The sequence below is a fragment of the Symphalangus syndactylus genome, chromosome 14 (genome assembly GCF_028878055.3).
Source record: "Symphalangus syndactylus isolate Jambi chromosome 14, NHGRI_mSymSyn1-v2.1_pri, whole genome shotgun sequence".
In the NCBI taxonomy this organism is placed as follows: domain Eukaryota; kingdom Metazoa; phylum Chordata; class Mammalia; order Primates; family Hylobatidae; genus Symphalangus; species Symphalangus syndactylus.
This window is the reverse complement of record NC_072436.2, coordinates 103,941,271-103,955,813: the sequence shown is the minus strand read 5'-3', so window position 1 is coordinate 103,955,813 and position 14,543 is coordinate 103,941,271. Positions and strand designations below refer to the sequence as shown.

Below are 14,543 nucleotides of genomic sequence, written 5' to 3'. Positions count from 1 at the left end.
TGCAATGACAGTGAGAGTCAATAGTAAGAAATAAAACACTGAAATAAATAAAATTCTGATAATTTTGAAGTGCTTACTTCTTTTTTATCAAATACATCTGAGATGATGCCATCCCGTAGGTCTGTGAAAAACTGAAAAAAAAAAAAATGGTACGTGTATATTAGGAAATTATTTACTTGGGAGGAAAAACAGAGCTAAAGGCTGAGGAACACCTGGAATGTAGGATATTTCCAGATTTTTGGGAAAGTCTCTTTATCCAAGAAGCAAGCAGGATTCCCTCTCTCCTACCCTACCCCCAATCTAATAACCACCCTTGCATTACGACATGAAGTGTTAAGTGCATCATCTTCACAATCTCCCTTCATGCGTTTTGGAACCCTAAGTGATAGGTATTTCTAACTGTTTTACAGAGTATAAGGTTATTGACTCCAGGAAAGTTCCCTTTCCTGAGCTTAAGAGTAGGATATCCAGCCGGGTGCAGTGGCTCACACCTGTAATCCCAACACTTTGGGAGGCCGAGGCGGGTGGATCACCTGAGGTCAGGAGTTCGAGACCAGCCTGACCAACACGGTGAAACCCCATCTCTACTAAATACAAAAAAATTAACCAGGCATGGTGGTGCACGCCTGTAGTCGCAGTTACTTGGGAGGCTGAGGCAGGAGAATTGCTTGAACCTGGGAGGCAGAAGTTACAGTGAGCCGAGATCACGCCATTGCACTACAGCCTGGGCAATAAAAGTGAAACTCAATCTCAAAAAAAAAAAACAGAGTAGGATATCCAGTTGCCTACTGCCTTTAGTGACTCCCCACTGCCTAAGCAAGAAGGTCCACATTTTTTCCTCAAGTTAGCCCAACCTATCTTTCTAGCCTCACCAACCACTACTTCCTTGTAACTTATATACTCCAGTACAACTTACACTGCCTGCTGTCCTCAAATACACTCTGTACATTCCTGCCTCCATGCTAGAATCACCTTTTCTGTTTTGGACTATTAGAAGCCAACAGATTCTTCAGAGCCCGGCTTAGATGTCTCCATGAAACCTACGTCCCTACAGCTAGAAAGATCTCCCTCCCGGCTGCTTCCACAGACTTCATGTCTTCTCCTAAAATGCTTATGGCATTCTCTTATATTATCTTCCCTTTTAGAAAATAAGCTCCTTGAGAACAAGGCTTTATTTATTTATTTATTTATTTATTTATTTATTTATTTAGAGATGGAGTGTCACTCTGTCACCCAGGCTGGAGTGCAGTGGTGTAATCTTGTCTCACTGCAACCTCCGCCTCCCAGGTTCAAGCGATTCTCCTGCCTCAGCCCCGTGAGCAGTTGGGATTACAGGTGTGTGCCATCACACCCAGCTAATTTTTGTATTTTTAGTAGAGATGGGATTTCACCATGTTGACCAGGCTGGTCTCGAACACCTGATTCAAGTGATCGGTCCGCCTTGGCCTCTCAAACCTGGGATTACAGGCGTGAGCCACCGAGCCCGGCCAAGGCTTGTTTATTTTTGCAACCCTTATAGCACTTAGCACAGTGTCTTACACAAAGCAGTCAATCAATAAAATGTTACTGACTGACAAGTCTTACGAGTCTTATGAGATATACTACCTTCCAGGGAAGATCAAAATTTTTGGTCTTTAAGAAAGTGTTTTGTCTCTGCCAAACCTTGGAAGGCAGAAAATTCATATTTCATTTGCAGTCAGATACTAATATGCTCAAGCCCATCCCCACGTGAGGACAAGAACTGTCTGCAGCAGCACTCTGAAGGTGGTAGTCAATAATTTTTCTTGTTTCTTTCTTTGAGATCATTTTACCTTTGCTGTTTCATAAGCAGTGTCACATACATGAAGAAGTTCAGCAAGAATTAGCCCCAAAGCGTAGAGGTCCACTTCCTTTCCATAGTCTTGCAAAGAAATCTAAAGAGACCAAAATAGATTTACCTTTCTTATGCTCCTTACATAAATATCCAGCCTTCTAAAGCCCAAAAAAGTTATTTGACCAAAACATGTTACATCACAAAACAATGTCTATTTATTAGCAAGATCTGTAGAGTCTCACTGCCTAGGTTCAAATCTGTACTGCCGAATAGCTGAATCCTCTGTGTAAATTAACGATCGACATGGGAATAATCTCAGTTATAAAAAGAGGATAACAACAGTATCAACCACAGAGTTTGATTGTGAGGGTAAGTGAGATGCAGCAGGTAAAGCAGTTAAAATAGCACCCAGTAGGCGGCTTGCATTGCAACTATTCATAGCGTATTTATTCACAATATTCCATAACTAGAAACAACTCAAAGGACCACAACAGAAGAATGGATAAACATATTGTGGCATATTCATACAATGGACTACGACTCAGCAATAAAAAGGAATTCTCTGCTGGTATGAGCAACAAAGTTTTTCCAGAAGATATTATTTTGAATGAAGAAATTAAATACAAAAGAGTACCTACTGTATGATTCCATTCATATGAAGGTCAAAAACGGGAAGAACTAAGCTATGGTGTTAGAACTCAGAGAGCTGGTTGCTTCTGATCAGTGGGGAGGAGGCACTGACTGGAAAGGAGCTTGAAGGAGCAAAATGTCTATATCTTTATAGGCTTATAGGTTACAGAGGTATATGCATTTGTCAAAATGAAAAAATATACACTTAAGATCTGTGCATTTTATGGTGTATAAATTGTTCCTCAACAAAATGTTGCTTTTTTTTTTTTTTTTTTTTCGGAGATGGAGTCTCGCTGTCACCCAGGCTGGAATGCAGTGGCGTGGTCTCAGCTCACAGCAGCCCCTGCCTCTCAGGTTCAAGCAATTCTCCTGCCTCAGCCTCCAGAGTAGCTGGGACTCCAGGCACATGCCACCATGACTGGCTCATTTTTGTATATTTGTATTTATTTTTTAGTGGAGATGGAGTTTCAATATGTTGGCTAGGCTGGTCTCGAGCTCCTGACCTGAGGTGATCTGCCCACCTCAGCCTCCCAAAGTGTTGGGATTACAGGCGTGAGCCACTGCATCCAGCCAACACAAGGTTTTTAAATGGAAAAAAACACACACACCCATAATAGAAAGTAAAGTACAATGATGAATGTTTTTAACCAAATAGTGGGAGGGCAGCAATACAGGATGCAGGAGATATTGAATGCAGTGAGTGGGAGGTTAAAGAGAGCCATTGGCCTATTGTGTTCTATATTTTTTATGCCAACTGGCTCCCCAAAAGGAAAAAGTGCGTGCCTTCTCCATTCTAGACTCTCAAACCATCAGATAGCTCAGTATATTTATTCTTGGATGACAAAATAGTATTTTGAAAGCTGTATCGTCAGCAAAATAATCTTTAATGGGCATTTACAAATCAGAAATTAAAATAGGATAAACAACCCAAAAGGTGAAAAATAAAAGCAATCAACCCCCCAAAAAATCACATTCAAATAATAAGACTATATATAAGACAAATATTTAAAAATCAACAGCTGTACACCCATGTTCATCAGCAGCATTATTCACCACGGTCAAAAGGTGGAAGCAACCTAAGTGTCCATTGATGGCTAAATGGACAAACAAAATGTGGTGTATACATACAATGGAATTAATTAGCCTTAAAAAGAAATTCTGACATGTTACAACATGGATAAATCTTGAGGATATTATGCTGAGTAAAATAAGCCAGTAACAAAAGGGTAAATACTGTATGATTCCACTTATATGAGGTATCTAGAATAGTCAAATATACAGACAGAAAGTAGAATGGTAGTTGATTGGGCTGTAAGGAGGGGAGAATAGGAGTTCTTTAACACATGTAAAGTTTCAGTTTTGCAAAATGAAAAGTAATCTGTGGATGTATGGTGGTGATGAAAGCACAACAATGTGAACACATTTAACGCCACTAAACTATACACTTAAAAATGGTGAAGGGGGTAAATTTTATGTTTGTATATTATTCCACAATTAAAAATAAAGATATATATTTTTTAAATTAACAGCTACACTAATAACAAATTAGAGATATGGAATTTCTTCTCTTTCTTTTTTTTTTTCAGATGGAGTCTCATTCTTGTTGCCCAGGCTGCAGTGCAATGGCGCGATCTCGGCTCACTGCAACCTCCACCTCCCGGGTTCAAGCGTGGAATCTCATTTTAATAGCAAAATGCAATACAGATTCTGGACAAAGCTTCAAAAATATAAACAATATGGCCAGGCACCGTGGCTCATTCCTGTAATCCTAGCACTTTGGGAGGTCAAGGCAGGTGGATCACTTAAGCCCAGGAGTTCGAGATCAGCCTGGGCAACACGGTGAAACCCAGTCTCTACAAAAAATACAAAAAAAAAATTAGCCAGGTGTTGGTGGTTTGCGCCTGTAGTCTCAGCTACTGAGGGGGCTGAGGCAGAAGGATCACCTGAGCCAGGGAGGTTGTGGCTGCGCAGTGGTGAGCTATGATTGTGCCACTGCACTCCAGCCTGGGTGAAAAGCAAGACCCTGTTTCAAAAAAAAAAAAAAAAAAAAAAAAAAATATATATATATATATATATATATATATATACACACATAGCATAATAAATCAAAAAATATATATACATATATTTTGAAGAGTATAAAAGTGGCTTTGAGGTAGGTTGTATGATTGCCCCCAATGCTGCGCTGGCCTCCTAGTGAGAGGATTACTCTTCCCCACCCTCATTGCCTTGAGCTGGGCCATGCATTTTGCTCTGGGCAATGATGTTTAGTGATGTATGCCACCGCTGAGCAGAACATGTAAAAGCCATCACAAGGTTCTGCCATTGCTTTCTGCCTTGAGGACGGCAGTGACTCAGATAGCATTTTTCCTTCAGTCTGGGTCTTGGAATGAAGGAGACACGCAGAGCAAAACTGCAGCCAGACAGACTGCTGCCAACTTGTCATGTGAGCAAGAAATAGACCCTTGGTATTTTTTGCACCACTAAGAAACCGGGGTCATTTGTTACCACAGCATAGTCTGACAAAAGCTGACTGATGGAGGACTCGAATAAGTGAGAGAAAATACCAATTTTGGAGAAGTCTCAAATATATGAAGATATCAATGTTCCTCACCTGAATCCTCAGATTTGATGCAATTGCTATCAAAACCTCAAAACCAGTTACGGAAAATGACAAGGTGATTCTAGAGTTCATTTGGAATTGTAAATGTGAACAGCTAAGAGCATTTTTAAATTGAAGAATAATGTGGCAGGTCCTGCTGTTCAAATACTACAGCCTAGTTTATAATGCTACAATAATCTAAATAGCATAATATTAAAGAGAGAAATATAAAATAAATTAATGAAACAGAACAAAGTCCAGAAACACATCTATGAATGTGTGGGAATTTTATATATGATAAAATAATATTTTATTGTGGAAAAACAGACATAACATAAAATTTACCCTTTTAACCATTTTTATGCCTACAATTCAGTGGCATTAACTACCTTCACAATGCTGTATAACCATCACCACTATCTATTTCCAGAACTTTTCATCACCCCAAACAGAAGCTATACCCATTAAACAAGAGGTTCCCATTCCTCCCTTCTTCCACATAACCTCTGTTCCACTTTCTGTCTCTATGAATTTTCCTTAAAATAGCATTTAAATAATGAACTGCTTAACACGTAGTGATGAAGCAACTGCATATCCACGTGGGGATAATCAAGTTATATTCCTTTCTCATACATATACGAGAGTTAATTCAAATTGAGTTAATTTTTATGTTAGTAAAACCAAAAAATGTATTTTCACAATCTTGCAGTAGAAGCCTCCAAAATAAAAATGAGAAACCTAGCAGCCGTATTGATAAATATGACAATTTAAAAGCTGCAGTGCTGGGTTTGGTGGCTCACATCTGTAATCCCAGCACTTTGGGAGGCCAAGGTGGGTGGATTACCTGAGGTCAGGAGTTGGAGACCAGCCTGGCCAGCATGGTGAAACCTGTCTTTACTAAAAATACAAAACTTAGCTGGGCATGGTGGCGGGCGCCTGTAATCCCAGCTACTTGGGAGACTGAGGCAGCAGAATTGCTTGAATCCAGGAGGCAGAGGTTGCAGTGAGCTGAGATCATGCCACTGCACTCCAGCCTTGGTGACAAGAGCAAAACTCCATCTCAAAAAAAAAAAAAAAAGCTGCAGTACCACAAATGGCATTATAAACAAAGAAGTAACAATCAAGGAGAAAAATTCTATAATATAGTTAACAGATACGGAATCAACACCCAATATATATCAAGATTCCTTACAGATACATGAGAAAATGAGAACTCAATTATGAGATATTGGGAAAGGATATGAGTAGAGAATTTGCAGAAAATGTATAAGTAAATATATGAAAAGAGGGCATACCTAACTAAAAATCTGGAAAATACAAACTAAAATAGCAAGACACTCCTAATCCAACACAGTACCCAAAACTGACCACCGGAGAGTATGATGATGCAGTATTCTCATACATTTTGAGGGGAGGGTATTATTAGAATCACTTTTTTTAGAATGACAATTAAACAGCAATTAAGTTTGAAATGCACTTGTCAATCTATTCAATCACTTTACCTCAAGAAATCTATCACAGATTATCATAGAATTATCTGTTCTTGGGACCCAAAATAAGGAGGAATGTCTATAAGTGTATGAAGTTGTAAACAACCTAAAGAAATACCCTTCAATAAGAAAATAGTGGCCGGGCGCGGTGGCTCACGCTTGTAATCCCAGCACTTTGGGAGGCCAAGGCGGGCGGATCACGAGGTCAGGAGATCGAGACCACGGTGAAACCCCGTCTCTACTAAAAATACAAAAAATTAGCCGGGCGTGGTGGCGGGCGCCTGTAGTCCCAGCTACTCGGAGAGGCTGAGGCAGGAGAATGGCGTGAACCCGGGAGGCGGAGGTTGCAGTGAGCCGAGATCGTGCCACTGCACTCCAGCCTGGGTGACAGAGCGAGACTCCGTCTCAAAAAAAAAAAAAAAAAAAAAAAGAAAATAGTTAAATACAACCTGGGAAACATAGTGAGACCTTGTCTCTACAATAAATAAGTAAATAAAGAAATAAATAATAAAAATAAAAATAATTAGCTGGGCACAGTGGTATATGCCTCTAGAGTCCTAGCTACTCAGGAGGCTGAGGTGCGAAGATTGCTTGAGCCCAAGATTTTGAGACTGCCGTGAGCAATGATCATACCACTGCACTCCAGCCTGGGTGACGGAGCAAGACCTTGTCTCTAAAACAAAATAAGAACAACAAAAAAAAGACCAAATTTTAAAAAATAGTTAAATTATGGTATCTCTATATTTTGAAATATAATACAGTTGTTAAAAAAAGAATGTGGCAGATCTATTTGAACTAATATGGAGAAATTATGCTATATAGTCACAAAATAACAAAATAAGTCCTTGAAAAAATGTATGCACATATATGTTTACGTAAAAAAAATTTCTGGATGTATATTTGTGTTTGTATGTTTTTATAACTCAGAAAATTATCTAAAAGGATAAAGAATAAACTGATAAGAAGAATAGGGGTAGAAAAGAATAGTAAGGAAAATTTTCAGTATATACTTCTGTACAGTTTTAATTATATAAGAAGTGTCTACTCTTTTTATAATTTTAAAAATAAAAGAAGTAAAATATAGAGAGACAGGAAAGAGACCTTACCTGTTCTGGGCTCATGTATCGCAAAGTTCCTGTATTCCTTGATCGCTTTCCATCAGTTTTCAGAGATGTTACAAGTCCAAAGTCTCCAATCTTTATTTGTTTTGTATCTACTAAGAATATATTACTTGGCTATGAAAAAAAAAATTTAACTTACATGTACCAACTTCACATATTATTACCACATGTCTTAATTATATACAGAAAAGGCTATTTTTATATTATTTATAAGACCTTTACCCTTGCACAAGTAGCCAAAATCAGGGAATTTAATATCACTGGTCTTTAAAATGACATCTGAAAGAAGTAAGGATTTATTTTTTTTGGGGGGGGGCCGGAGTCTCGCTCTGTCGCCCAAGCTAGAGTGCAGTGGTGCTATCTTGGCTCACTGCAAGCTCCGCCTCCTGGGTTCACGCCATTCTCCTGCCTCAGCCTCCCGAGTAGCTGGGACTACAGGCACCCACCACCATGCCCAGCTATTTTTTTTTTTTTTTTGTATTTTTAGTAGAGACAGGGTTTCACCATGTTAGCCAGGATGGTCTCGATCTCCTGACCTCATGATCCACCTGCTTCGGCCTCCCAAAGTGCTGGGATTACAGGTATGAGCCACCACGCCCGGCCAGAAGTAAGGATTTCTTAGCTGACACCAGAGGTGGCTCTGGGCACAGCAGCCCTCGAATATCTGAAAAGCTGTCATGTGCAAGGTGGATTCATTCTGCATGGTCCAAGGGAAAACATCCAGGACTATAGGGTGGAAATGACCTAAAGATTAGCTTTAAAATATCCTAATATCCTAATAGTGTTGTCCAAAGAATGGGAGTTAGACAGTTCCCCATCCCAAGATAGGGCTGAACAACCACTTGAGGAAATGTTGCAAATATGAGTCCATGATCTGATAGGGACTGAAGTAGACATCCTTAAGATCCCTTCCAATTTTGAGATTCTCGGAATGGGTCCATTCCCAACAATACTGCAGATTAGCCTGTACAGAATTTCTCTTGGGGGTCTTTTCTCCAAGCCTCTGACAACTTCTTAACAAACATATCCCTTCCACTGTGAAAGCATACCAAGTTAACTGGAAGCTAGTAACTAGCTCTGAAATATTATTATCCATGCAATTCTTTAAGCAGATTTTTTTTTTTTTTTTTTTTAAGGAAGAACAGAATAGAAGTGGTCATTCTGACTCCAACGGCTTTATAGGAGGTGTTTTGTTTTGTTTTGTAAGACAGAGTCTCGCTCTGTCGCCCAGACTGGAGTGTAGTGGCATGATCTCGGCTCACCACAACCTCTGCTTCCTGGGTTCAAGCAATTCTCCTGCCTCAGCCTCCCGAGGAGCTGGGATTACAGGCATGTGCCACAACGCTTGGCTAATTTTTCTGTATTTTTAGTAGAGACAGGTTTTCACCATGTTGGCCAGATTGGTCTCAAACTCCTGGCCTCAAGCGATCCGCTCACCTCGGCCTCCCAAAATGCTGAGATTACAGGCATGAGCCACCATGCCCAGCCCATAGGAGGTATTGACCAATATTATTTTTGTTTGTTTTTGAGACAGGGTCTCATTTTGTTGTCCAGGATGGATTTCAGTGGCATGATCATGGCTCACTGTAGCCTTGACTTCCTCAGCTCAAGCGATCCTCCCACCTCAGCCTCCCAAGTAGCTGGGACCACAGGCCACGACGCCCAGCTATACTGACCAATATTCTAAAGACCATAAAAACAGGAAGGTAGTTGATGAGAAAATTAATATTTTGCTATTTTTGAAAAGGCTGGACTTTTAATACAATCTTAGGCTATACACACAGACTCTGTGGGATAATACACTTATGAGAGGGAAGAGAGCATAAGCCCTGGGAAGGCTGAAGGAGGAGCTTCCGAGAAGCCAGCTTGAGATGATGGCTCATGCAGCAATTAGCAGTTGGATTAGAATTCAATAACAGTCAGATTGGAGGCTAACATCAATAATACAGATGGAAAGCTGTAGACAGATGTGGCGTGGATGTGGAGACAAAATATTCCTATGCTATGTTGAAGTTGCAATGTAGAAATATGTTGGGGTTGCAAGTGAAACTGCTTGTCCCACATAAGGCTATCACCTGACTCTAAGAAACAGAAAATTGAATTTATGAAGCCATGTAAATATCTAAGCTGGATGACGCTATCTAGTAAAAATATCAGATCACTTTTTATAGTTCATTAAAAAGAAAAAGTGGGCAGGGCGTGATGAGTCACACCTGTAATCCCAGCACTTTGGGAGGCTGAAGCGCGCAGACAGCGTGGCCCCAGCAGTCCAAGGCCAACCTTGCCAACGTGGTGAAACCCTGTCTCTACTAAAAATACAAAAAATTATCTGGGCATCGTGGCAGGTGCCTGTAATCCCAGCTACTCGGGAAGCTAAGGCAGGAGAATTGCGTGAACCCAGGAGACAGAGGTTGCAGTGAGCCAAGATCACTCCACTGCACTCCAGCCTGGGCAACAGAGGAGACTCTGTCTAAAAAAAAAAAAAAAAAAACAACAAAAAAAAACCACACAACAACAAAGAAAAAAGGAAAAGAAAAAGAGGCTGGGTATGGTGGCTCATGCCTGTAATCCCAACACTTTGGGAAGCCAAGGTCGGCAGATCACTGGAGCTCAGGAGTTCGAGACCAGCCGGAGCAACATGGCAAAATCCTGTCTCTACAAAATGTCAAAAATTAACCCGCCTTGGTAGCCTGCGCCTGTAGTCCCAGCTATGTGGGGGGCCGAGGTGGGAGGATTGCTTGAGCCTAGGAGGTTGAGGCTGCAGTGAGCTGAGATCATACAACTGCACTCCAGCCTGGGCAACACAGCGAGACCTTGTAAAAAATAAAAGAAATAAAACAATAATGCCACATTTTGTCTAATCAGTTATAATATGACTAGACAAAATATAGGGTTGTAGATCATAAAAAAGGGTGCAAACTTCACATAGAAGGCACAGGAACAGGGCTGATGCTCAGGCTGAGGACGACCAGAGCCTGGGCTTTAGGAGACTGAACATTTTAGAGAGAAGCAGGCTTGGACAAGAAGCCCTCACTCCAGAAACCCCTATGTCCCTTCCCAGCATCTTCAGTCTAGTTCCTAAGATTCCAACAGAAAGTGGTAAACACTTGGAGACTTTTGTAAGAGGGGCTGTATTGGGTAAAGACCATTCTCTGGCAAAACCACCTACAGCTGCTATTTTGCAAAACATAACCCAAAAATTGTACACCTTCATTGTATCTTTTCTTAGAAGAGAGAAATCAACAACTGTAGTAGTCAGAGCCTGAAAAGTTATAGAAGATGAAAGAAGTCTCAGTACAAAGCTTGAGGCTGGGTGCAGTGGAGCACACCTGGAATGCCAGCACTTTGGGAGCCTGAGGCAGGAGGATCGCTTTGAGTCTAAAAGTTTGAGACCAGCCTCGGAAACATGGTGAGACCCTGACTCTACAAAAAAAGCAAAAAAATTGCCAGGTGTGGTGGTGCACACCTGTGGTCCCAGCTACTCAGGAGGCTGAGGTGGGAGGACTGCTTGAGCCCAGGAGGTCAAGGCTGTAATGAGCCGTGATTGTGCCACTGCACTCTAGCCTGGGCAAAAGAGCAAGACCTTGTCTCAAAAAAAAAAAAAAAAAATTAAAAATTTAAGAATAATAATAAAGTCTGACCCTTGAGCAACTGCAGCCAGAGCAAAAATTCTCTGCAAATAGACACAAGAAAAGATCAGTCCATGACACAGGGTACACACAGTGCGGGGCATAGTTGGCAGGTAAGTGGGTAGGCACCAGTCAGAATTTTGCTAATTCATTCTGAGGACTGAGAACTTAATGCCTACACTTCTGCATTTATTTGCAAATTATTTTATATAGAAATAATTGTGCTTATTTGTTATTTAACTATATGTATGATTTATCCCAAAGTGAAAGCATAACCAACTCTACATTTATCCTTTTGAAATAGTTCTGACAATGTTCCAACTTCAAAGAACAACTTCCGATATTGTAGAAGAGACATATTGGAACCAGACAGACTCAGAACACCAATGCATCAGACATCCAGCCCCTGGGCAGCACGGAAGCAATACCTTTTAAGGGCTACTCATTCCTATCTGAGCCCAATAAACAACTGTGTATATGGGAACTTATTTCTCTCAGGGAATTTTTTTGTTTCATTCCTTATTCCTCGCTGTTTTAGAGGGTGGTGTAAGCAGACAGCCACATAAATAAGGTACTTCTGCCTAGAACAGAAAAAGGCAGTTCCAGAGTGATCAGGAAAGGCTCAGTAAAGGAATTACAACCAAAGGGGACAGGCAGAAGAGTGTCCCATGAGAGAGAAGAACATGAGCAAAGGTCCAGGGACAGGATTCAGGATGGCCAGCTTGTGACAGGCTTAGGCAAGTCACAGGGAATAGGGAATGGAGGAAAGGCTGTGAAGGGCTGTTCTGTCTCTCACCTTCTGTCATTTTAATGAGAAGTAAAAATAGGGAAACTCCTTGTCCAGACCATAAAAGCCAGAGGAAAATGAAAATACTAAGGGATGATACACTTTCCCAGTCTGGGATTACCGCAATTTTCCAATCATGGGGTTGAAATGCTTAACCAAGACAATATTAGACTCTGGACCCAGTAGCTGTGACAGCCCTCGAGAGTAATGACTGAGAGATTAGGGAACCATATTCCTAAAGCCACACTCAACAGAGTCCCCTCTGCCTCTCAAATAAGCCTGAGTCACTTAGAGGAGGCAGGAGGAACAGGGGCAGAGCAGCCATTTGGCTGTGCCAGTCACAGTAATTATTTGCATGGATATGTTCAGATATCATTTTCTCATAACTATCAATCAACCACTATTCTAAAACTAGAGAAAAAAATATCTATCTTATTTTATATATATATAAATATATAAAAATATATATAAATATATATAAAATATATATAAATATATAAATATATATAAATATATATAAAATATATATAAATATACAAATATATATAAATATATATAAAATATATATAAATATATATAAAATATATATAAATATATATAAAATATATAAAATATATAAAAATATATATAAATATATATAAAATATATAAATATATAAAAATATATATAAATATATATAAAATATATAAATATATAAAAATATATATAAATATATATAAAATATATAAATATATAAAAATATATAAATATATATAAAATATATAAATATATATAAATATATAAATATATATAAATATATAAATATATATAAATATATATAAATATATAAATATATATAAATATATATAAATATATATAAATATATAAATATATATAAATATATATAAATATATAAATATATATAAATATATAAATATATAAATATATAAATATATATAAAATATATATAATAATATAAATATATATAAAATATATATATAATATATAAATATATAAAAATACATATAAATATATAAATATATATAAATATATATAAATATATAAATATATAAATATATATAAATATATAAATATATAAATATATATAAATATATAAATATATATAAATATATATATAAATATATATATAAATACATATAAATATATATAAATACATATATAAATACATATAAATATATGTAATATATATAAATACATATAAATATATATATAATATATAAATATATATATATATATATATATATATATATACACATATAAATTTTTTTTTTTTTTGAGACAAGTCTCACTCTTCACCTAGGCTGGACTGCAGTGGCACAATCTCGGCTCACTGCAACCTCCACCTCCCAGGTTCAAACGATTCTCCTGCCTCAGCCTCCTGAGTAGCTGGGATTACAGGTGCACTTCACCATGCCCAGCTAACTTTTGTATTTTTAGTAGAGACAGGGTTTCACCATGTTGGCCAGGCTGGTTTCAAACTCATGACCTCAGATGATCTGCCTGCCTCAGCCTCCTAAAGTGTTGAGATTACAGGCGTGAGCCACTGTGCCCAGCTGAGAAGATATATTTTAAAATTACTATATTATATATATCAATTAATAAAGTACATTTTCCACTTACCTTAAGATCTCTATGAATTAATTTTTTTGAATGTATATAATCCACCCCTTTTGTTATTTGTTCAAAGAATTCCAAAGCCAAAACTTTGTCTAGTTTCTTGCCTCTTCTATTGTCAATCCATTGCTCCAATGTCCCTTTATCACAGAATTCCATTTGGATGAAAAGGCACTTAGTCTTTGACCTGGGTATAAAATTCACAGTATGTTAAAAGTAACAATAAATATAAATACATAAAAATTTTTTAATAACTTTTTAAAGTTTTTAATAACTTTTTAAAAGCTTATACCTTATCTTCTTAAGAACCCCAAAACCACTTTGGGAGGCCGAGGTGGGTGGATCACGAGGTCAGGAGATTGAGACCACGGTGAAACCCCGTCTCTACTAAAAATACAAAAAATTAGCTGGGCATGGTGGCGGGCGCCTGTAGTCCCAGCTACTCGGGAGAGGCTGGGGCAGGACAATGGCGTGAACCCGGGAGGCGGAGCTTGCAGTGAGCCGAGATCGCGCCACTGCACTCCAGCTTGGGTGACAGAGCGAGACTCCGTCTCAAAAAAAAAAAAAAAAAAAAAGAACCCCAAAACATGTCACAAAATAGAAATCTAAATATAATAAATTTGAATCAAAATATAAAAGGCCATTTTTTATTTCAATCATAAGTTCTCAGATGTCCAGAGCTTTATTTGTTTAGCTAATTTATAAAATATGAGCTGGGCTGGGCATGGTGGCTCATGCCTATAATCCTAGCACCTTGGGAGGCCGAGACTGGCGGATTGCTTGAGCTCAGGAGTTTGAGACCAGCCTGGGCAGCATGGCGAAACCCCATCTCTACTAAAAACACAAAAATTAGCTGG

General features: G+C 38.6%; 1 protein-coding gene across 9 annotated transcripts in view; it reads right to left on the bottom strand.

Moving 5' to 3' along the window:
- EIF2AK2 (eukaryotic translation initiation factor 2 alpha kinase 2) overlaps nt 1-14,543 on the bottom strand; it is a 65,125-nt gene that overhangs the window by 8,185 nt on the left and 42,397 nt on the right. For 8 of the 9 annotated variants that reach the window (XM_055240701.2, XM_055240702.2, XM_063618152.1 and 5 more), the window contains 4 exons: nt 13,693-13,873; nt 7,642-7,770; nt 1,812-1,913; nt 78-131 (listed from right to left, as the gene is read on the bottom strand). In XM_055240701.2, the coding sequence (XP_055096676.1) occupies nt 78-131; nt 1,812-1,913; nt 7,642-7,770; nt 13,693-13,873 (466 nt within the window). Of the gene's footprint in view, nt 1-77; nt 492-1,541; nt 1,914-7,641; nt 7,771-13,692; nt 13,874-14,543 lie in introns of those variants that run through there. The other variant, XR_010115772.1, reaches the window with a different exon arrangement.